This window comes from Triticum urartu, chromosome 2 (genome assembly GCF_003073215.2).
Source record: "Triticum urartu cultivar G1812 chromosome 2, Tu2.1, whole genome shotgun sequence".
In the NCBI taxonomy this organism is placed as follows: domain Eukaryota; kingdom Viridiplantae; phylum Streptophyta; class Magnoliopsida; order Poales; family Poaceae; genus Triticum; species Triticum urartu.
The window spans coordinates 520,295,321-520,319,688 of NC_053023.1; the positions used below are offsets into that span (position 1 = coordinate 520,295,321).

The 24,368-nt window shown below is 46.7% G+C and overlaps 2 protein-coding genes across 2 annotated transcripts; both read left to right on the plus strand.

Moving 5' to 3' along the window:
* Positions 1 to 3,982: 3,982 nt before the first annotated feature.
* Positions 3,983 to 7,430, plus strand: LOC125538411 (peptidyl-prolyl cis-trans isomerase FKBP53). The gene is made up of 12 exons (XM_048701668.1): positions 3,983 to 4,187; positions 4,290 to 4,363; positions 4,488 to 4,702; positions 4,833 to 4,960; positions 5,037 to 5,126; positions 5,534 to 5,777; positions 5,863 to 6,081; positions 6,168 to 6,390; positions 6,599 to 6,683; positions 6,758 to 6,799; positions 6,927 to 6,975; positions 7,056 to 7,430. Exons 1-12 carry the CDS (start codon positions 4,172 to 4,174, stop codon positions 7,132 to 7,134), a joined length of 1,464 nt encoding a protein of 487 aa, XP_048557625.1. The 5' UTR covers positions 3,983 to 4,171; the 3' UTR covers positions 7,135 to 7,430.
* A 2,478-nt stretch (positions 7,431 to 9,908) lies between these two features.
* LOC125538412 (pentatricopeptide repeat-containing protein At1g09900-like) lies at positions 9,909 to 11,936 on the plus strand. Its single transcript, XM_048701669.1, has one exon. The coding sequence runs from the start codon at positions 9,950 to 9,952 to the stop codon at positions 11,729 to 11,731; it is 1,782 nt and encodes a 593-aa protein (XP_048557626.1). The 5' UTR covers positions 9,909 to 9,949; the 3' UTR covers positions 11,732 to 11,936.
* Positions 11,937 to 24,368: the final 12,432 nt, after the last annotated feature.

Genomic DNA, 24,368 nt, shown 5'->3' on the forward strand with positions numbered 1-24,368 from the left:
TCTCCCCATCACCAATTCTTCTGAGAATTCCCAGAGCCATAATATCACGACCATCCATAATGGCTCGCAAAATTTGTGAAGGGTGTGGTCCCAACTTGGCTTCCAACAACAAGCAACCCAGAAAATATGTTGCTTTACGTATCTTAGCACTAAGAGACGAAGTATCACACATTATTCGCCAAGCTTCTCTTAATAGAAGCACTAGATCAAATATCTTGATTACTTCCTTTGGTGATCCGGAAATGGAGCAGAAGGATTCTCGCCTTTTTCCCCATAGGTGACCCTAAGTTATCGAACCCACGGGAGGATGGTCCCCTTGAAGCTAGGGTCTCAAGCAAAATTTGTTAAAGAACAATTCCAGCTTTTGACTGGATCAAAATCAAACAACTGAAAGGGAACACTTATTATAAAAAGATATGCATGGGTATGAGGTCTTAATGTTTACAACCATATATTTATGTTGGGACCAAATATGATCTTAATTTGTGCACTGGAAGTCACCCATCGAGATGTGCTTATTATGAACCGAAGTGGGGGATGTGCCCAAATTACGTCTTGACCGACACGTGTCCTGCATCAAGAGTCATTTGTCCAACCGAAGGCCTTATCTGTCTCGCGGTGTTGCCTCAGTAATTATGATTGCTATAATCAGACGAAAACATTGGGCGTTTATTGACTACACCTCTTGTATCCCCAGGGATAGGATCTATGATACCGTACTAAACCTTTCTGTCACTGGTGATTAGAATAACACTTCACGGTCTCCCTGCCCTTAGCCTCTCTGTGGATCGCTCTCCATGATCCTGAGTACTTGCAGGGATGAATAACGCATGCGAGACAAGAGACACCTACAAAACAATTTTATTTCATACATCCGTGACGTTAATTCAAAGCACTTCCATTGATCCCCACAACAAATACATCGGGTTGCAAGGCTCTTACCTCAACCCATACCTTACTAAACTACTCAGATATGGACATCAGATCACATGAAGAACACATCATATAACACATCATGAAGGGAGATTGATTGATAATATGTCTTACAATGGATGTAGTGTGTGATACATGATTACAAGTATGATCTAGTGGAGGAAGAACTATATGGTGATGGAGATGGGAAACGACGACGACTAGGGTTGATGAGGGGGGGGTGAAGATGACTCGGTTATGGCTCCTCTCACGCTCGTTCTGTTAACATTTTGGCCTCAACCCCTTTTATAAAAGTCGTTCAGTTGGACGAGGAGCCTCGGTTTCCACCCCATACGACCGCTCATGCGAGCGGTCACGGTCGTATGGAACACCGTCTTTTGCACTGTTTCTTTCGACGCGCCTCCTCCTGATTTCTTCTATCTCATCCTTTACTCATTTCTATGTTCTTACTTGATTTCGTCCATATTTAGCCCATTTCCTGTAGAAACACAAGAAAAGAGAGGATTTTGTGGAATCCTACGCATCCATTAGTCATTAGTAGCAATATCAGAGCGAATATCTCGATTTTAATGAAATATATCAGTTTAAATTAAGGGTAGATGGGTGTAAAAATATCACTCATCATATCGCCGGGTCATGGAAGCCAAGACCTCCTACATACTTTAGTCTGGTCAGGTCATCCCATGCTACCCAACAAGGTTTCCTTCTCCCTTGCTTGCCACCCCACCAAAATTTTCGAATAATTGACGTACATTCTCGCACAAACCTCTCGGTAATAAAAAATAAGCCATGGAGAATGGAATCGCTTATGCCACCGATTTGATGAGAACCTTCTTGCCAGCAGACGACAAAAGCTTTTCCACAAAACCCCTCACTTTCTTCCATGCTCGGTCCCTTAAATACTTGGAAGTTCCATTCTTTGAATGACCCACTTCAGTAGGCATGTTGAGATACCAATCACTTAGGAATTTATTTTAGACATATAGGGGTTGTCTGGATAGGTGGTTTGTAGAAAATCCGTTTTATATAAACTAGGAAAACGGTCTAACAACCTAAAACCACGTTTGGCTAGCCTAACTAATATGTGGATATGGAAAACCGAATTTCCTAAAACCCAGAATTTCGTGTTTGTGGGAAAACGACTTTTAGTCGTTTTTGTAAAAACTCGATTTGCGTATCCTCGTTCCTCTCTGTTGCTGATCCTGGCGGGCCCGTTCCTAAGCAAAGACCAGCCATTTCCATGTCCTTGACTACATATCGCCGGCCTGCTCGAGTGACAGTGAGACGACGCCGGCTGTGATGGGCTCGCCGGTGAGTCGTACCATGTGGCCGTACGTCCTCGTCTGGCCGCTGTGCCACGGCCGCCGCGTTCTCCGTGTCATCCGTTCTGGTCGTCGTCGCCGCCATCGAGGTCAGCTCGTTGAGCATTCGCGGTGAGCCGTTGGCACACGACGACAAAGCAGGCGGAGTCGTATATGACTGCAGCTTGGCGTCGACCAATGGGTTTGCACCCGTTGGCACAAGCCTTTTCTCGTCCGTAACCCCAATGGTGAGGGTGCATAGCCACAGGCAGGGGCACCATGGCCATGAACGTCGACGTGCATATAGCGTGAATGACCAAGAGGAACATGGATCCGAGGAGGCTTTTGCCTTGAACCCTCATGTGTCTTTCGCGTACGTCTACATTTCATACATTTTGCAGCCGACGGATCGAATCGTTCCAGATGCTTGCCCATGGTACCAAGCTTCTACGTGTGCGTGTACGCGGCCGTCCGGCAAGATCAACCACCCAGCTCCATTACCTGCGTTCCATCGATGGAAAGGCGAGATCATGGAAGAATGTGGATAACTCTTTTCAATCCAGACGTGGTCTTCTATAAACTAAGTATTAACAAAAAAGTTTGTAAAAACTGGTTTTCCTATAAATCAGGTAAACACTCATTTTCTATAAACTCAATGCTAATATTTGTTATCCAAACAACCACATAGAGTGTTCTTAACATTATCATGAATGGACCGAGGACACCTCTTACTAAAGAAGGTGAAAGAGTTATCATGATTCACTCTCTGTCGGGAAGCACCACAATATGTGGTAACACATATTTTGGTACTATAACTGCCCCCTCACACTAGACTTGAAAAAGCATCGGGTTGTCATCTGGAAAAAAGGTGGTTAACAGTCAGGAATGTTGGGGCCACCTTGATGTCACCCAAATTTGATGAATGGGAACTGGATCTTAAACGTCACGAAAGGCCCTCTGTCGCAATCAGTAAACCATAAGAGTTTATTAGATCTCTCTGTTGAATACCTCTAGGGTTTTAAACTATTCAAGTCTCTCCCCGTTAAAAAAGACAAAAAGATATTGACTCGACTATTCCCATCACTATTTCAATCCAAGGTTGAGCACGTCCAAGCTTGGCCATAATAGCCTGGAGATAAGGCCACTCAAGCCTATCATATGCTTTCTTCATATCTACCTACAGAGCACAATAGTTGTGTGGCTTTGCCTTGCCACGCTTCATAAAATGGCAAACATTCATACACACAAATGATATTATCCGTAATAAGCCTATCATGCACGACAACGCACCTTCGGCTCGCTCAGTGCTTGTAGTCATCGCCAAATTGTCTACGGACCTGGATGTAATTTTTTACTTCTAGTGTTCTTTGTACTCTCTTAATATTTTTGTTGCGAGAAATACTACCTTATAGTTGATGAATAGATTAGAAGCTTTCTCGCAAAATAAAATAAAATTCAAGTACAAGCTAAAAGTAATAAAACTATATATAGAGAAAAGAAAAGCAATGGAGAAATCTGAAAAAAAAGAAAAGGAAACGCAAAAAATAGAAAAAGGGAAATAAAAATAAAAGAATGCAAGGAGGAAAAAAAGGCACCGTGGAAAACCAAAATATATACAGGCCCAGGCGCCCAGCCCGACTATAACCATACAACGACGTTTTAACGCGTCAAATTCCCCGTTCTCTTTGGAGGCCCATCCTGCAATACTGAAGGCCCAAATCCCATGCGAAATCGCACAAGTTGGTTGCGTTGCGCGTCCTTCCTCTCCGCCGCTCCCCTAAACCCCATTTTTAGGGTTTGTCGCCGCCCTCCGCCCAGCTCCCCCCTCTTCTACCACCTCCTCGAAGCATCCAAACCCCTAGCCGTTTTAAGCCAATCTCCTCCCATCGAGAGAGAGGCATCTTGCGGCGCATCGGCACATTCGTTGAGTCGCAGACATGTCTTCGTTTTGGGGTAAGCATCCGGCTCGCTCGCCATGGCCGCCGCCGTCAATTTCTCCGTCTTCTCCCTTTTCCTTTTCATGTCTAATCGCTTGGCCGCTTGCTTCGCTTGCAGGCGCGGAGGTGAAGCCCGAGAAGCCCTACACGCACGCCCACAGCCCGCGCCGCGGCCGCCTGCGCCTCACCCAGGTCCGCGATTTCTCGCCCTTAACCTACGATTTCCTCTGTTAATGTCACGAGATGGTTAGGGTTCCTGGTTGCCATCCTGCTACGTTGTGTGACCGTGTCTGATTTTGTTGGTTGGACAACGCAGGCGACTCTGGGGGCCGAGGTTGGCAAGGTGGAGAAGGGGAAGACGGACTTGGTGCAGCTGCAGTGCACTGTTAAGAACAAGGAGCCTGTGTATCTCTGCGCCCTGATACCGGGGCAGTCGGTGACTTGCCACTTGGACCTTGAGTTCGAGGAGAAGTTCGTGACGTTCTCGGTGCTTGGGTCAAGGAGCGTCCACTTGGCTGGCTACTATGTTGGGTATCCTTTGTTTCGTTTCTGTTACCTATTTTTCTTTCATGGTGAATTGATGATAGTTCATTACTGGGATTATTTTCTCTGGTCGAGAGTTGTTGTCAGTGTGGTTTCCTTTCCTTAATTATTTTGTCAGTGATGTGTACGAGGACATCGGTGATAGTGATACTGGTAGTGAGTCACTTCAAGGCTCCGATGATGATTTCATGGCATCTGATGACGATGATGTGGTCATTCCAGTATCCCATGGCCAGATGAACACAGGTATGCTTGTAAATTTGATCCCATTGTGCAAGCCATGCCGTTGTATTACTGATTCTGACGAGCCTGGGATGTTCAGACAGCGAAGATGATTCAGACTATGACGAGGACTATGATTCAGAGGATGATGAGGATTTGATCTACAACCAGGGTAGAGGCAAGAGTTCAGGTAATGCTTCCAATTCCATTTCCTAGGTCCCGACGTTCCATGATGTAAGCAATTTCTTTTGTTGGAAAATGTGCATAGGAGAGCTATTGTACATAGTCAGTCATATGTAGGCCTAGTAAGTGCTTGTCTGGATGTGTATATCAGGTTAGCACTGATTAGTATTTCACCGGTATGTTGGATTAGATGGTATATGCCAGTTTCTTAGGCCTAGATTCTTTAGATAGCACTGTGAATTTATGTGCATGCTTATATAGAATCAGCATTGTTAATCCTGTCCTTATTTGTCCTTCAAATAAAATAGAAGTCATGTTGCCATTTGTGGTATTGGCGTTTAGCTGCATGGGCTATTGGCCTTCAGGCCTCAGATCATCTCATGATTTTTCTTTCAATTTGGGCAAATTTTGCAGTTGTCATTGAGGAGATTCAAGAGGATGAGAAGCCTGTTGATGATAATTCTCGACTTCAGCTTGCTGTTAGGACCCCACCTGCTGAATCCGTGGAAAGTGAAGATGAAGACGGCTTTCCTGTTTCTGAATCAAAGAAGAGTTCTAAAGGTAGTTCCAAGAAGGCTAAGAATCTAAATAATGGGACTAGTACTGAAGACAGGAAAAGGAAAAGTGATGCTATTAATGATCCTCACAAGTCGTCAGGGTACATGCTAGTTCACTGTTTTCCCCTTGCTGATTTGTTTAATCACGATGAAGCAACATGTGTTTAATTTTGCCTGTCATCCCAGGGAGGTTAATGCTGAAAATGATGTGGTTTCAAAGAAAAAGAAAAAGGACAAGGACAAAAGGAATGCTGTGAACAGTGAGAAGGTAAACGATGAAGAGAAGGAGGTGAAGCTAGCTTCCTCAGCTGACACTGTTGCAGCCAAACAGAAGAAAAAGAAAAGCAAGAAGCAAAGTACTTCTGAAGGTGACACTGATAAGCAAGCTGATAAAAAAACCATAACGTACGTATGTTAAGCTGTCATATATTGTGTCTGGCTTTCCATACTGAGTGCATTTCTGATGGAATCATCTCATTTCTTTGTTATAGAGACAATGATGAGGAGCCTAGCAAACAGGGGGCCAAGAAAAAGAAGAACAAGAAGAAAACAAAGGAGAACAATGGAAGTGAGAACCAGGCAGCGACTGATGTTATGAATTCAGCTAGCAAGGAGCAGACATCACCCAAAGCACGGACTTATGGCAATGGTTTGATTGTTCAGACGGTGGCGTTGGGCAAACCAGATGGTAAAAAAGCTACCCCTGGGAAAAAGGTAAACATTTTTTAGGTTGCACCAGAAGAACTCCGTTCAGACTACCATTTATTAATGCAATTTCTCAGTATTTTCAATGCTCAGTGTAATCAGTATGTACTTGCCTTTGCATTGTTCTAATTAATTTGATCACGTAAAGAGTTTTGTATGCTTGGATTATTATGTATATATTTTAACTATTATTACTGACAATTGAATTCTTCTTTAGGTTTTTGTCACGTACACTGGCAAGTTGAAGAATGGCAAGATTTTTGACTCTAATGTTGGTCGGAAGCCTTTTGCGTTTAGGCTGGGTAAGTTCTGATGTTTTACCCTCTAGCGCACTTGTATTCTTGTTAGTATTGGTTTTAATGTCACTTTCATGCAGGTATTGGACAGGTTATTAAAGGCTGGGACATTGGTGTCAACGGTATTTAATTTCTCAAATTGTCATCCAACACATAACTGTAGCTATTGCATATGTTGTACTACTCCATGCCTGATACATGCGGTTAGTTCATAATCTCTTATGATCCTGTCTCGTTTGCTTGTTATAGGTATGCGCATTGGGGACAAAAGAAAGCTTACCATTCCACCATCTATGGGGTAGGACATATATACTGCTTCTACATCGCTTTTACATCAGGAGCTGCTTGTTTCGATTCTGATTTGTTCTCTCTTTGTAGCTATGGAAACCAGAAGGCCGGGGAGATACCGCCGAACTCAACTCTTCTGTTTGATGTGGAGCTAATGAACGTACATTGAAGAGGTGACCGGGGTTACCAAAAGGGACGAGGACAAACTGAGACGGTTGTGCAAGTTCAAGAAACACCATTTTCCTCCGTCATCGCCATAGCTTCAGTCAACAACATCCTACAGTCGTCTTCATGTACCTTGTTTTTCCATCAGCTCTACATGTCAACTAAGCCATCTGGGCTTTTTGTGGGGGCGTAACATTGGCCTGGGCTGCAACTGAACTTGTCACTCTGATGATTTTGTGGCCCGTTTTGACATTCTGGAAAGACTTGTTATGAAGGAATGGAGGTCACAGTTTTGAACTATCGTAGGACATACTAGTTGCTCCATTTTCCGTTCACGCATTCTGTATGTTGGTTGGATCTCATGTTCTGCTGGTTGAATCTGATTTTCCACCTTTTGGCTGAAGTCGAATCTGGTTGCCCCAAATCGCAGGAGAAAATATCAGGAGAGAACCATGCAATTTCGACTTCAAACTAAATAATTTAGCAGATGGTATTTATAATAGAATAAATAAATAAACTAGGTCATAATAGTAAAGAAAATGAAAATAATCATCATTATACATTGCTGCATACCTTGAACTAGTACGATTTAGATAAAAAAAAAGGGAAACGTTTACGCATGGTGCGCCGACAGAATGCTTGGGCCGGTCGCTTCGCCATGCTGGCGCTAGCCACCAGGAAGGCAACACAATGCTTGGGCCGGTCGCTTCGCCATGCTGGCGCTAGCCACCAGGAAGGCAACACGTGTACCTTATATTCTTCCCAACTCTCGCATCCACTCCTTCCTCGCGGCCGTGACATCGCTTTCCCCCATCGCTTTCCGTTCCGCCTCGCCTCCTCTGCCATAGCACCAGGCAGCTTCGAGCACTCCTCCCTTCGCACCTCACGCTGCACCTCCTCCATGGGGATGCTGCTCCCATGTGTCGTCACCCCGAGGCGCTGCTACCATAGGGCGCCATGGCCTGCGAGCTCAAGGTCAGGGCGGCCATGGCTTACGAGCTCGGGGCGGACTGCGACGGGGGCTCCTACGAGCTGCTATGGACGCCATAGCTTATGAGCTCAGGGGCAGAACGACGACGGGGAGACTGCGAGCTGCTATGGGCGACACCGTTGAGCATTTGCTGCTGGGAGAATCTTACCGGAGCTGTGAGCATCAAGCGACACCTCCCATGTTACAACCGGTGTTCAAGGAAGGTACCACAGGCGCCGCAAAAAGCTTCAACCGGCGTCGTCAAATGCTGGAACCGCTCAGTGCCATCGCGAAAAGCTACAATCGGCGTCGCAAAAAGCTTCGACCAGCGTCACAAAAAGCTTCAACCATGACGACATATGTCAGGGTTGGCTACTGCCAATACCAAAAAAGCTGCAACCGCATCGCAAAAAGCTACAACTGACGTCGCAAAAAGCTTCAACCATGGCAATGGATGCTGGGGCTGACCACTGCCACAAGAAAAAGCTGCAAGGGACGACGAAGAAAGCTACAACCGGCATCGCAAAAAGTTTCAAAGAACGACGATGGAAAGCTACGGGGAGGACAGCGAAGCTACGACTGGGTGTTGACGAAAGCTGCAACCGGCTTCGCGATTTGCTTCAAACGGCACCAAGAAAGATACCACCGGCGAGAAAGATGCTACATCCGTCGCCGGTGAAGATGCATCCATTGCCGGCAAAGATGCATCCGTCGATGGCGGCGCTGTGACGACATGGCGGAGGTGTTGGAACCGGCTGGCAGAGGTGTTGCATCCGTTGCCAGGGAAGCTGCATCCCCTGTCGTCGGTGCTGGGTGAGGTGCTGAAATCGCTCGACGGAGGTGTTGCATCCATTTGCTGGCAAAGCTACATCCACGGCTGGCAAAGCTGCATCCATCGCCCAATTTCGCATTTTTGTTACTACTATTTTTTTTTTGCTGGAACCATCACAAGTTTTTGCTGCCACCGATTTTTTTTGGGTTTGCTTGAACCAGCCCTCAATTTTGTAATTTTTGCTACCACCGGCATTTTAGTTTGCTGGAGCGAGCTTCATTTTTTTGCTACCACCGGCATTTTTTGATTTGCTGAAAGAACGTCCAATTTGCTTTATTTGCTACCATTGTATTTTTGATTTGCTGGAACCAGTGCCATTTTTTGATTTGCTGGAACCAACCCCCAATTTTGTAATATTTGCTACCACCGTCTTTTTGGATGCGAACCACGGCGTCGTCGCCATTGAATCTGCAGGGAGGCAGGCGGGGGGCAGCACCGACGAGGGGTGAGCGGCGACTGTCGACGGCGGGGCATGGCAAGCTTGGAGGCCGGTCGTCCCGCTCGGGGTAATCGGTGAGGGGTCACTCGGGGTAATCAACGCGGGCCTGGGGCGGCCGTGTCGCTCGGGAAGAAGAGGAAGGCGAGGGACGGGGAAGAAAAGGATGCGGAAGCCAGATCAAACGGCGATGCTGCGCTGCATCGGGCGGCTGGGGCGTGACTGGCCCAACTATTGGGCCAGCGCGCCGGCGCCTAATAGTCGCCAAAAAAAAATCTACGTGTTTCTAGAACGTCTCTTTTCGTTTTCCCTTTTTTTTAGTGAGAACATCACCTGCTTAACATTTCTTTATATGTTTTTAGAAGTTCCAAACATGATTTTGATCTGGTTTTCAGCGGACATTTTCTCGAAAAATAGAATTGAACTTTGCTTATCCTGCGTACTTTGTATTTTTCGAAGTGCAATTGTTTTGTTTGTGCTGGGATTTTCTACGCGACTCTACTTTACAGTTGGACGATGAGCGCCCACAACACATACACGGCTCATCCCCTGCCCGAAACAAGGAAATCCAGACACGCACGATGCTTTCGTCGCCATCTCCTCCCACCCTCTGCACCCTCCTCCCCTCACCCCCTCCCTCCTTCTCCGGCCACCCCCGCCACCCGCGCCGCACATCCCTAAGCCGCCCACGCAGCTCCAACCCCAACGCGCCGAGCTTCGCCAAGCCCAACCCCGACCCACCCCCGCCTCCGCCGCGCCGTCTGCACGCTGAGGACCGCCGCCTGAGCTCGCTCGTCCACCGCGGCGACCTCGACGCGGCGCTCCGCGTCGTCGAGTCTTCTCCCTGCCCGCCCGACGTCCTGCTCGCCAACAAGCTCGTCCGCGACCTCTGCCGCCGGGGCCGCCTCAACGACGCCGCGCGCGTCGTTGAGGCGTGCGGCTCGGCGGCCACGGCCGTCACGTACAGCGCCCTGGCCGACGGGTACTGCCGCGTGGGGAGGCTCGACGAGGCGCGCCGCGTCGTGGACGGCATGCCCGTGCGCCCCAGCGCGTACGCCTACAACCCGCTCATCCACGCGCTGTGCGTGCGCGGCCAGGTCACGGACGCGCTCGTGGTGCTCGACGGTATGCTCTCCCGGGGTTGCCCCCCTGACGTCGTCACCTACAACATCCTCCTTGAGGCGACGTGCAAGGGCAGCGGGTACAGGCAGGCCATGGAGCTGATCGATCTGATGCGCGCAGAGGGGTGCACGCCAACCAACGTGACATACAATGTTATCATGGACGGGATGTGCAGGGAAGGCGATGTGGACGGTGCCCGTGAGTTACTGAAGAACTTGCCTTCTCATGGGTGCACGCCAAATACCGTCAACTACAACACTATCTTGAAAGGTTTGCGCACCGCCGGGCGGTGGGCGGACGTTGAGGAGCTTATAGACGAGATGTTCAGGGAGAATTGTCCCCCGAGTGAAGCAACTCTCAGTGTGGTCATCACTTCCTTGTGTCAACAACAAGGATTGCTCCAGCAGGCGATTAGGCTTCTCGACAAAATGTCAAAGCATGAATGCACGGCAAATATTGCTACTTACAATGCTGTCATCAGTGCCCTTTGTGAGCAAGGCCATGTGGCTAATGCCTTGGAGTTACTAGTGAAGATGGAATCCCATGGTTGCAAACCTAAGACCACTACCTATAACATTCTAGTGAAGGCTTTGTGCAGTGGTGATTGTTGGGAGGATGTTGAGGAGCTAATGCCGAAGACGAGCCAAACTGATCAACCTCAAGACATTTCGCCATTCAATACGCTCATTGGCATCTTGTGCCAAAAAGGGTTGACGCTGAAGGCCATGGAAGTATTTAAGCAAATGCCCAAGAAAGGCTGCTATCCTGATTCAGTCACTTACAATACACTAATAGACGGGCTTGCGAAAACTGGCAACATGGAGCAATCCCTTGAGTTGTTGAATGAAATGGGCAACAAAGGATTCAACTCAGAGGTAAAATATGAGCTGTTGGCTGAGTTTCTGGATGAAGAGGATAAAGTTGAAGAGGCAATCCAGGTGGTTCATAAACTGCAAGATACAGGCATATCACCCCATGCTGTTCTCTACAATACAATACTCTTAGGGCTTTGTAGAAACGGCAAAACAGATCATGCTATTGATATTTTTGCTGATATGGTGTCTGATGGTTGCATGCCTGATGAATCAACTTACGTTATACTCATTGATGGTTTGGCACACGAAGGCTATATGAAGGAGGCAAGAGAATTGTTAAGCAAGTTGAGCGCTAGAGATGTCGTCGTTGAAAATTTGACCAACAATGATGCTTCGCTGTTTGATCAAAATATCCACACTTCTTGAGTTATGATGACACCTCAATGAGGCTAGCTTGTGTTTTTTAACCTTGTTATGTGATAGCGATGGGGTAGGATAGTGCTTACACACTGCTTCAGTTTTGTTGATATGTAAGTTCTCTCTGCTTTAGATTGTTGTGTAACAATGTGCTCCAATATCTTGCAATTTTGGCTGGTCATAATTGCAATATTCATGGGTAGCTTAATAGTTACAGGATACCAGTGTGTTGGAATGCAAAATATGATAGTACAATAAACTGATAACCACAGAATAGGATATTTCAGACCTTGGTATAATACATTTTTTCTTTGTGGAAAGGATGGTAACTTGATCAAAATATGATGGTACTGGCGCTGGGACTCAAGCTATGGTCAAGTAGCTGGATTGTTGTGTGCCTGGCTGCCTGCAGATGTTTTTTCTTAGTAAAGTATCTTTCCGTACAGAGTTGGAGCTAGGATTTAGGCTTAGGGCCTGTTCTGAAGTCCTCCAACTTCAAAAAACTCCATAAATCCAGCTTCTTTTCATGGCTTCTTGCTCTACATAGCGATTTCTTTCCGTTCGGGAGTTAAATCAGCTTCTACTTCGCCATCTTTAGCTAGCAGCGGTTGTTGGGCTGTCCACCACCATATTGGGCCGGCTAGAACCAGCCCAGGATGGCTGCCGAGGGGAGACGTGGTACCTGTTCGTAGCGACAGTTGGCTCTCGAGGGGATGAATCGTTTTCTTTGGTGTGGCTGCGCGAAACGTTATACTTGGCGATGGCATTTCGGCTGTAATATGGGTGAACTCTAGATTCTCGTTTTTGTGAAGCTGGGCTGGCCTCGCTCTAGATTTTTGCACTAGGATCGACCACAACTTCTTGAAGCTAGCTTCTTGCTGTTATTTCGTTCGGCTCAGCTCCGCACGAGGAGTTTGTGAAGTGTGGAGTGGGAGGACTTCAGAATAGGCCCACTAGTGCCTAGATTTTCTTTATTTTTGCACGAAAAGTCCAACTATAATTTACTGTGCGGAACAAGTTTATGTAGGCACCACCGTACAAGCCAATAATCAAACTACATGGACTATGGCTGAAGATGGAAAACAAAGTATGGCATCAATACTTTGCTAGAATACATCATAATTATTGATGCAAGATTAAGATGGGAGGATGTTGAGGAGCTTACCGCAAAGATGGTCAGAGATACCCCCTCCGATAAAAAAAAGTGTTGTGGCTTTAGTTCAAATTTGAACTAAAGCTGAACTAAAGTCACACCACTTTGTTTGGATTGGAGGGAGTAATTGACTTGACCCCGGAGTGAAGCTGATGAACATCATCAATTGAGCGCGTGAAAGAGCATTGCTCCAGTGATTAACAATGGGGAACCGTTGTGCTGGAGCCCAGAGAGGACCGCGATAGGAGTTTTACTAGGTAGTAATGATAGTGAAATTTCAAATTCTGTTAATGATCTCCTGGATTCAGAGGCTGAGCGGGCTTTAGAGATGATTCGTAACTTAGCAGAGGTTAAGCCCATGAGTGATTCCGACTTTGATGCTTTGGGGGTCAGGGTGCTCGATAATTTTTGTGCGGATCTTATACCTCCCCTACCTGAGTCGGAGGTGGAGGATGATACATCTGAGCATGTCGTGGTTAGACCTTCTGAGACTGGTTGTGAGGACCGGCTGGAGAGTCAGAACATTCCTAAACGCAAATGGAAGCGGAAGGTTTACCCGGTGTCCGCAGTGCGTAGGAGTGCTAGGATCCGTACGACAAAAAAATTCCATGATGAATTATGAAAGGAATCTTTTGGAATAGTAGAGGTCTGAAAGACTTGGCTAAAAGAAGATTTTTTGCATAGGCGTCTATCGAGCATAGGTTAGATTTTATCGCTTTGTCGGAAACTGGCAGAGATAACTTTGTGCCACAATTTCTGAATACTTTGTCGGGAGGTATTGATTTTGACTGGCACTGTCTGCCACCGAGAGGGAGATCGGGTGGGATCTTACTCGGAGTTAGATGCGATTCGCTCGAAGTTCGAAGTGTGGTAATGGGAGATTTTGCAGTTAAGTTTCGGGTGCGGTCGAAGGCAGATGCGTTCAATTGGGCTCTGGTGGCGGTATATGGTGCCACACAGCCCGAACTCAAACCCGAGTTCTTGGCTGATCTGGTTAGGATTTGCGGCTCTGAGCAGCTTCCTATCCTGGTGGGGGGTGATTTCAACATCGTTAGAAGGCGTGAGGAGAAGAACAATGATAACTTTGATGGCAGATGGTCGTTCATGTTTAATACTATCATTGAAAGCTTGGATCTGAGAGAGATTGAGCTTTCGGGAAGAAAATTCACTTGGGCTAACGCGTTGCCAAATCCGACATTTGAAAAGTTGGATCGAGTGTTGGCTAGCGTCGAATGGGAACAGAAGTTTCCCTTTATAACAGTTCAGACTCTTTCCCGTGGAATTTCTGACCACACACCTTTATTTCTGGACTTTGGTGAGGCCACCCACTTGGGAAACAAAAATTCATTTTCGTTCGAGCTTGCTTGGTTTGAACGAGACGGCTTCTTTGATCTCGTAGCCAGAGAGTGGGCTAAGGATGCAGGAAGTAGGACTGCACTTGAGCGCTGGCAGAATAAGATCAGGCACTTGAGAAGTTTCCTGCGTGGGTGGGCTAAGCATCTTAGTGGGATTTATAAGGTCGAAAAGGAACGACTCCTTTCCCTTATTCAGTCCTTAGATATAAAAGCAAAAACCACAGTTTAGTCGGCCTCGGAGTTTCAGGCCAAGCTTGACGTTGAGATGAGGCTGAAAGAGCTTCTTCGTGAAGAGGAATTGAAGTGGGCGTTGCGGGCCAAGGTCCGACGAGTAGTCCAGGGACACATGAACACTCAATTCTTTCACATGATCACTAATGGTAAACACAGAAAGAAGAGGATCTTTCAGCTTGAACAAGATGAAGGAACGATTTTAGGACAGGAGAACCTAAAATTATACATTACCGAGTATTACAAGCAGTTGTTTGGACCTCCAGAGGATAACTGTGTGTCTCTGGATGAGTCCAGGATTGAGGATGTTCCTCAACTAACTGCAGTGGAGAATAATATTTTGGGCGCTCCTTTTACTGAGAAAGAAGTGTTTGAGGCCATATCGCAGATGAAAAATAATAAGGCTCCCGGCCCGGGTGGACTTCCGGCTGAATTCTATAAGTGTTGGCATATTATTAAGGGGGATCTGTTGCCTTTGTTCAATGATCTATTCTCTAGACAGGTTCAGCTTTTTTAACTGGATTTTGGAACGATTACCCTGCTTCCTAAGAAAACAGAGGCTGTGAGAATTGAGCAATTCAGGCCCATCTGTCTTCTTAATGTTAGTTTCAAAATTTTTACCAAGGTCGGGACTAATAGGCTCACACAGATTGCGCATGCTGTGGTGCAGCCTACCCAAACTGCTTTCATGCCGGACATGAACATCCTCGAAGGGGTTGTGGTCCTTCATGAAACGCTCCATGAGATTCACACGGAAAAACTAGATGAAGTTGTTTTCAAGGTGGATTCCGAGAAAGCGTATGATAAAGTCAAATGGCCTTTCCTTCAATAGGCCTTACGCATGAAGGGTTTTGATGAAGCTTGGCAACGCCAGGTAGAATCTTTCATGCAAAAAGGAAGTGTTGGAATTAAAGTGAATGACGACATAGGTCATTATTTCCAGACACACAAGGGCCTGAGACAAGGTGATCCAATGTCTCCTATTCTGTTCAACATTGTGGTTGACATGTTGGCAATTCTGATAGAAAGGGCAAAGGAGGCCGGTCAGGTGGGTGGCTTGGTGCCTCATCTAGTTGATGGTGGTGTGTCCATCCCGCAGTACGCTGATACAATCATCTTTATGGAGCACGACTTGGCAAAAGCGAGAAATATGAAGCTGGTGTTATGCTTATTTGAACAATTAACCGGATTGAAGATCAATTTTCATAAAAGCGAGTTGTTCTGCTTTGGTAGAGCCAATGAGGAACAAGAGGCCTATAGGAAATTGTTTGGATGCGAATTGGGGGCATTACCTTGCACATACTTAGGTATACCCATTCACCATCGTAAGCTGACAAACAGAGAATGGAAGTGCATCGAGGATCGGTTTGAGAAGAAACTGAGTTGCTGGAAGGGCAAACTCATGTCATATGGAGGCCGACTGATTCTTATTAATTCGGTGCTCATGAGTATGTCAATGTTTCTCTTATCTTTCTTTGAAGTTCCAGTTGGTGTTAGGAAAAGGCCGGACTTCTATCGATCCCGGTTCTTCTGGCAGAGTGATGAACTAAAGAGAAAATACCGACTCGCCAAATGGGATATCATCTGTCGACCAAAGGACCAGTGGGCCTTGGTATCGAGAATCTTGAAGTCAATAACATATGTCTTCTCAGTAAGTGGCTGTATATACTATGTGACGCCCCGTGACCGATGTGCCAGGTGTCGTCCAGTTATTCGCTGTTGTTGCCATGTCATTCGCTTGCGTGTTGCATCTTGTCATGTCATCATGTGCATTGCATCATCATGTTTTCAAAACTTGCATCCGCCCGGGTTCCCACAGTTCTCTTCGTTGTCTGTTCTGAGCCCAGACACACTTGCACGCGCCCGCGGCATGTCCGAATAGTATTTTATAAGTGTCCGGAAAATGTTCTCGGAATGGGATGAGAGTTGACATGTGGTCTTATTATAGTGTAGATAGACCGCCTGTCAAGTTTCATCGCATTCGGAGATCATTTGATGCCCCAACGGATAACTATAGCGGCAGTATAGCCGGTCTAACGTAGGACGTTTTCGGTCTCCGAAAACTGTTGCCGGGCCTCTCTCTCCTCTCTTCTCAGCCCATCTCTCTCTAGCACAGCCCACTAGCCCACCTATCTAACCCCCTCCGCTCCGGGTCGTCCGATCGAGATTGAACGGCTCTGAAACGGCCTCAAACCCCCTAACCCTAGCCCCCTTACCTTATATAGACCCCCTCCATGCCATTTTGGGCCTTCTCCTTCCTCCTCCCCGAAATCCGCGCCCCCAATCATCATCCAGCCGCCTCCCACCTCCTCTCCTCTATTTCCGCCGCCGGCCACCTCGTCCCTGCCACTTGGCGCCATCCTGGTGGCCAGCCGCCACCACGCAAGACGCCCGCAGCCAACGGGAAGCCGCCACGTCGCCTCCCCGCGCCCCACATCGCCTCGGTCCCTGCCAGGCCCATCCGAGGCCCGCCCCGGGCCATTCTGGGCCGAGGCGCCCGCATCGCGCCGCCGTCCCTGACCAGGGTCGAGAGAGCCCGATGCTCCCTCCCGCTCGTGCTCGTCGCTGGAATCGCCTCGCACCGCGCCGGGATGAACTCCGGCGACCCGGAGCCGCCGCCGGCGACCCCAGGCCAGATCCATCTCTCTCCTTTCCTCTGTCCTCCCTCTCCCTCACGTCTCTCTCTCTCTCCCGCGTAGGGCGCCATCGCACATGAAGTTCCACTCGCCCTCGCCTTGTTGACCTTCGCCGGAGTCCACCACCTTCGACGCTCGTCCCCCTGACCGTCCTCGTCGTCAGATCCGATGCCCCAAGGCCGGATCCATCCATCCCCGACCTCGCCGGAGCTCTTCCCTGCCGCGCCATCGTTCCACATCGCCGGCGGGCGCCACCGCGCCTGGTTCTGCCTCTACATCGAGCAGAGGAGGACGGCGACCCCCAGCACCGTTCGCCTCCATGCGTGGGCCAGCCGGGCCATGCGAGGCCTAGTTCCGCGCCAGCGCCAGGAGGGCCCAGCCTCCTCCGCGGCCTGCCCGCACCGTGCCATGCGCCTCCAGGCTCAGATGGGCTTGGCCCAATGTGAGAAACCCTTGCCAGATCCAGTTTCAGCCCGTTTAGCTTTTTTTTCCAGTCTGTGCGTTTTTTCTTTCCAATGCATGCATAATTACAGGAGGATGCCATTATTTTAATTTGCTCACAAGTAAATAACCGTGCATCGGATTAAAACAAACTTAATATGACACTTGCTTAGAATTTCATCTAGTTTAATAATATCCAACTTTCATCCATGTTTAACATGTTTAAAATGCTGTTTGTTTAAATTTGCTTAAATAGCTTGCTAAAATGATTTAATTCATAACTATTTAACCGTAACTCGGAATTTAATAATCTTTATAGGTAAATGGGGTGGAAAAATGCCTAGTTTAACATGGTGGTTTTATTTTGCATGTTTAATAACTCTAAAATTATGTTTAGGGCAGAACAGTACCAAATCTAATTTATGCACATGAGGAGTTTCCGGATTTGTTGTTCGTTGCTTCCGGCCTCATTTAACCTTGACTAGATAGGTAGTTTTACTTTGCTTCACCCTCTTGCCATGTTTAACAACATTTAATATTGTTGGGTACATAAACGAGATCGAACTAAATAACTTGTCGTGGTGTTTCGCCAATATGCAACTCGTTGCATATTGAGCTCCACTTAATTTGTAGGATTGCTTGTGCACTTTGCCATGCCATGCCCTCTTTAAACCGGGACATGCATCATACTTGTTGTGCATCATGCCATGTTGTTGTAGTGGTTGTTTACTATGTTGTTTGCTTCTTTCCGGGTTGCCTTTCTCGTGAGCTTTGGTTCCGTTCCGGAGTTGTGAGGAACCGTTCGACTTCGTCCATGTGTCTTCTTCATGGACTCGTTTCTTCTTCCTTGCGGGATTTCAGGCAAGATGATCATACCCTCGAAATCACTTCTATCTTTGCTTGCTAGATGCTCGCTCTTTTGCTATGCCTATGCTGCGATACCTACCACTTTGCTTATCATGCCTCCCATATTGTTGAACCAAGCCTCTAACCCACCTTGTCCTAGTAAACCGTTGTTTGGCTATGTTACCGCTTTGCCCAGCCCCTCTTATAGCGTTATTAGTTGTAGGTGAAGATTGAAGTTTGTTCCTTGTTAGAACATGGAAATGTTGTTCCTTGTTGGAACCTGTTTACTTGTTGGGATATCACAATATCTCTTATTTAATTAATGCATCTATATACTTGGTAAAGGGTGGAAGGATCGGCCTTATGCCTGGTGTTTTGTTCCACTCTTGCTGCCCTAGTTTCCGTCATATCGGTGTTATGTTCCCGGATTTTACGTTCCTTACGCGGTTGGGCTATTATGGGAACCCCTTGACAGTTCGCCTTGAATAAAACTCCTTCAGCAATGCCCAACATTGGTTTTACCATTTTCCACCTAGCCTTTTCTTTTCCCTTGGGAGTCGCGCTCCTGAGGGTCATCATTATTTTACCCCCCGGGCCAGTGCTCCTCTGGGTGTTGGTCCAAACTAGAGTCCTGTGCAGCGCCCCCTCGAGGAAACTCGAGGTTTGGTTTTAGTTGTATGGAGCGCTCATCTGAGTGTGCCCTGAGAACGAGATATGTCCAGCTCCTATCAGGATTTGTCGGCACATTCGGGCGGTGTTGCTGGTTTAGTTTTACCATTGTCGAAATGTCTTGTAGAACCGGGATGCCGAGTCTGATCGGAATGTCTCGGGAGAAGGTATATCCTTCGTTGACCGTGAGAGCTTGTGATGGGCTAAGTTGGGACACCCCTACAGGGATTTGAACTTTCGAAAGCCGTGCCCGTGGTTATGGGCAGATGGGAATTTGTTAATGTCCGGTTGTAGAAAACCTGAAGTTGATCTTAATTAAAATACATCAACCGCGTGTGTAACCGTGATGGTCTCTTTGCGGCGGAGTCCGGGAAGTGAACACGGTGTTGGAGTTATGCTTGACGTAGGTTGTTCTAGGATCACTTCTGGATCATAGTTTCTCGACCGTGCTTTTCCTTCTCTTCTCGCTCTCATTTGCGTATGTTAGCCACCATATATGCTAGTCGCTTGCTGCAGCTCCACCTCACACCTTTTACCCTACCCATAAGCTTAAATAGTCTTGATCGCGAGGGTGCGAGATTGCTGAGTCCCCGTGACTCACAGATACTTCCAAAACCAGTTTGCATGTGCCGATGATACCGTGCAGATGACGCAACCAAGCTCAAGGAGGAGCTCAATGAAGATCTTGTCCTTTGTGTTGATCTGTTTCCAGTTGATCAGTAGTGGAGCCCAGTTGGGGTCGATCGGGGACCTTGTCGCATTTGGGGTTCTTCTTTTATTTTGGTTCCGTAGTCGGACCTTGATTGTATTTGGATGTTGTAATGCTGTATTCATGTATTTGTGTGAAGTGGCGATTGTAGCCAACTATGTAACTCTTTCCCTTATGTATTACATGGGTTGTGTGAAGATTACCTCACTTGCGACATTGCTTTCAATGCGGTTATGCCTCTAAGTTATGCTTCGACACGTGGGAGATATAGCCGCATCGAGGGCGTTACAAGTTGGTATCAGAGCCTTCCCCGACCTTAGGAGCCCCCGCTGCTTGATCGAATTAGCGGACAAGTGGAGTCTAGAAAAAAAATGTTTTGAGTCATTTAGGAATTATATATCGGAGAGTAGGAATTCTTTTTACTCCCCAGTCCCTTCATCGCTCTGGTAAGGCATCCTGACGTAGATTTTTGACTCTTCTCTTCTCAAATTTCACTAATTTTTTTTTAGGATCACGCGGGTAACTTGGAATCGTTCCGATGGATTTGTGACGAGAACATTGTTCTTGGTGCCTCCTGTCATTTAGGGGTTGTGGCAGTGTCCCGGGGAGTTGAGCTCCGAGGTGTTGTCGTCACAATTTTATCATTGTAGTTCTGGAATACCTGAGTTTAGTACGCCGACATCGAAAATCTCTTTTATGCAGTTGTTGGTGAGATAACCTCGACGCCACCTAGTACTGGAGCGGGAGTTCGGGAGTATTGCCATAACTCATATAACGGATGCTTTTCGAAGGTTGAGGTAGATGATTTCCGAAGGTTTCTTGGTTATTTGTTGAAGGATGGATACATCTGGATGTAGGATTTGCTAGTTTTGGGTGAGATATTATGCTTCCCCTGTATCCCCAACACCTGATTGCATAATCGGAAAGTTTCGGGAGTTTATAAGTGGGAATTCAAGTAGATCTTAGGATATCTTTCCGACAGATGTATGATATGAAATTGGGGTTCGACGTCTAGTGGTCTGCCTATTCACGGTTGGTTTTACAGTGGTCTCATTGTGTCTTAAAGAGTCCTTGGCTATGCCGACTCGGGGACGCTTCGTATGTCATGTGCACTGCCTTGTACATGATGGTGCTGTACGATCGAGCCCGTGTATTCCCCACCACGAAAACTTCGGACGAAATCTCTATCATATGTTTGTTCCGGCTTATTCTGCAAGCCAATCCTTTGTTTTTGTTTGCAGTTGTGGTATTCGAGTTGCTTCGAAGTCAAATGTTGATTCCATACGTTTTCCTAAGCGGTGTTCTCATCCCCCGATGTGAACATTAATCCTTTTTGATCATCGAGATTGTGCTGTCAATCCTTTTTCAACCGGTGTGTCTCTCTTCAAGTGGACCCGATCACTTCAACATTTGCAAGATCATTTATCAGTTCTTTTCAACGGTGTTCGCTTCATCTGTTTTCCAAGTTTTCTTTGTTTTTTCCCCCCCCCCCCCCCCCCTTTTTTTTTTTGTTTTTTTTTTTTTTTTTATCAATGAACCATCTTATTGATGCGAGGCCTCTTCATTCCTTTTCCGTCAATGTTCTTATCCGGTGATTCTCATGAAGATTTTAACGGAGCCTCAAGGTCATCACCCTTAAATTCTTTTCTTCTCCGGTTGATTCAATTCAAGCTTTTGGTGTTGATCATATCTTTTCCTCGTTTCAGAAGTTTTATCATACCGGTGCACCTCATAATCATCCACTCTTCGCTATTCATTTGTTCCGGAGTGCTCAAGATATCTCGAAGATTTGTGTTTCCACTCTGCATTCGTCCAAGATCTTTCGAGGTTGTTATCTCATTCAAGTCATTTAATTCAACCGGTGCAACCTCTCTTTTAAATCGTTCTATGGTGTTTCTTTTGAGTGGGCCCTAACCCACAGGTCTTTTCCAGGATCTTACCTGACTCTTCTTATTCTCCCGGGGTTAGTCTCAAATTCATTTCAAAGTTTGACGTAAGAATGAATTGACATCAGTCAAATGTCTTTCTCCAAGATTTTCCAAATTCTTTTCATCGTTGGTTCTACCTTTCTAATTTTCATCCCGGAGTATCTCAACAATTCAGGGTGGTGTTTCTCATCGTGTTTCTCTGTATTTGAAGACCGAAGAAGATTTTTCCTCCATATCTTACTCCATTCTCTCAAAGATTCGTCATTCTAGTTTGTTGTCATCCTCTCATAATTGTTTTAATTGTGACAATTCTTTTCACCCATCCAGAGCAATTCAAGAGTCTTCTCATTTTGATTATCCGGAGTCCAACAATTCAGAATTATTCATTCCAGCTTTTAGCTCTCATACTCTAAATCATACCGGTGCTTAAATCAAGGATGCTCTAATCAACTCGTAATCTCTTCGTTCTCATGGATCTAAATTCTCTCAAGCATCTTTGTTTAATGGCTAACTCTTCCTGGTGTTTCTTCATGTTTTAATCGTTTTTTTTTCAATTCTTACCCAGTGATTCATCCCTTTACTTCGTGCATTTTTCAATTCTACCGGTGGCTCTTCCAAGATTCTTCTTCCTTCGTTATAATCTCAATTGACTTTTTCTTTCCAACCCTACCGGTGGTTCATTGAAGACCTTTCTCAAGTTTGCGATATATCTATCTTAAATCCTTTCTACGAGAATAAGTCGTATGCGATCCGTTGCTTGTCATCAATTTAATTGGTTAAGGATAAGCATAATGTAATTCTTATTCTCGTTTCATCCAAGCGTTTAATTCTTTTTCCGGAGTGGTTCATCATATCAAATTCTCGGTTCGAGATACGTTATTTATTCTTTTCCTAGAGTCCCAAGTTCTCTCAATTATTTCACAACGAAGATTCATCTAAATCTTTACAAGGATTCAACTTGGGTTTTCAACTTCTCTTTCCTTTCGTTTGACCATTCTTCTGTTTACCGGAGTTCTTCATCAAGGTGCTGTTGGGAATATGCCCTATAGGCAATAATAAAAGCATTATTATTATATTTCCTTGTTCATGATAATTGTCTTTATTCATGCTATAATTGTGTTATCCGGAAATCGTAATACATGTGTGAATAACAGACACCAACATGTCCCTAGTGAGCCTCTAGTTGACTGGCTCGTTGATCAACAGATAGTCATGGTTTCCTGACTATGGACATTGGATGTCATTGATAACGAGATCACATCATTAGGAGAATGATGTGATGGACAAGACCCAATCCTAAACATAGCACAAGATCGTATAGTTCGTTTGCTAGAGTTTTCCAATGTCAAAGTATCTTTTCCTTAGACCATGAGATCATTGTAACTCCCGGATACCGTAGGAGTGCTTTGGGTATACCAAACGTCACAACGTAACTGGGTGACTATAAAGGTAGACTACGGGTATCTCCGAAAGTGTCTGTTGGGTTGACATGGATCAAGACTGGGATTTGTCACTCCGTATGACGGAGAGGTATCACTGGGCCCACTCGGTAATGCATCATCATAATGAGCTCAAAGTGACCAAGTGTCTGGTCACGGGATCATGCATTACGGTACGAGTAAAGTGACTTGCCGGTAACGAGATTGAACGAGGTATTGGGATACCGACGATCGAATCTCGGGCAAGTAACATATCGATTGACAAAGGGAATTGCATACGGGGTTGATTGAATCCTCGACATCGTGGTTCATCCGATGAGATCATCGTGGAGCATGTGGGAGCCAACATGAGTATCCAGATCCCGCTGTTGGTTATTGACCGGAGAGTCGTCTCGGTCATGTCTGCTTGTCTCCCGAACCCGTAGGGTCTACACACTTAAGGTTCGGTGACGCTAGGGTTGTGAAGATATGTATATGCAGTAATCCGAATGTTGTTCGGAGTCCCGGATGAGATCCCGGACGTCACGAGGAGTTCCGGAATGGTCCGGAGGTAAAGAATTATATATAGGAAGTGCTGTTTCGGCCATCGGGACAAGTTTCGGGGTCACCGGTATTGTACCGGGACCACCGGAGGGGTCCCGGGGGTCCACCGGGTGGGGCCACCTATCCCGGGGGGGCCCCATGGGCTGAAGTGGGAGGGAACCCAGCCCATAGTGGGCTGGGGCGCCACCCCCCAGGGCCCATGCGGCTAGGGTTGGGGAAACCCTAAAGGGGGCGCCCCCTTGCTTGGGGGGCAAGCCCCCCACCCTAGGCCGCCGCCCCCCTAGTAGATTCCATCTACTAGGGCCGGCGCCCCCCCCTAGTACCCCTATATATAGTGGGGGAGAGGAGGGACTTCATACCCCAGCCCCTGGCGCCTCCCTCTCTCCCCGTTACGTCTCTTCCTCGTAGTATAGGCGAAGCCCTGCTACTGTGACGCCCTGCATCCACCACCACGCCGTCGTGCTGCTGGATCTTTCATCAACTCTCCTTCCTCCTTGCTGGATCAAGAGGAGGAGATGTCTCCGTCCCGTACGTGTGTTGAACGCGGAGGTGCCGTCCGTTCGGCGCTTGGTCATCGGTGATTTGGATCACGTCGTGTTCGACTACATCATCACCGTTCTTTGAACGCTTCCGTGCGCGATCTACAAAGGTATGTAGATGCATCCAATGACTCGTTGCTAGATGAACTCCTAGATG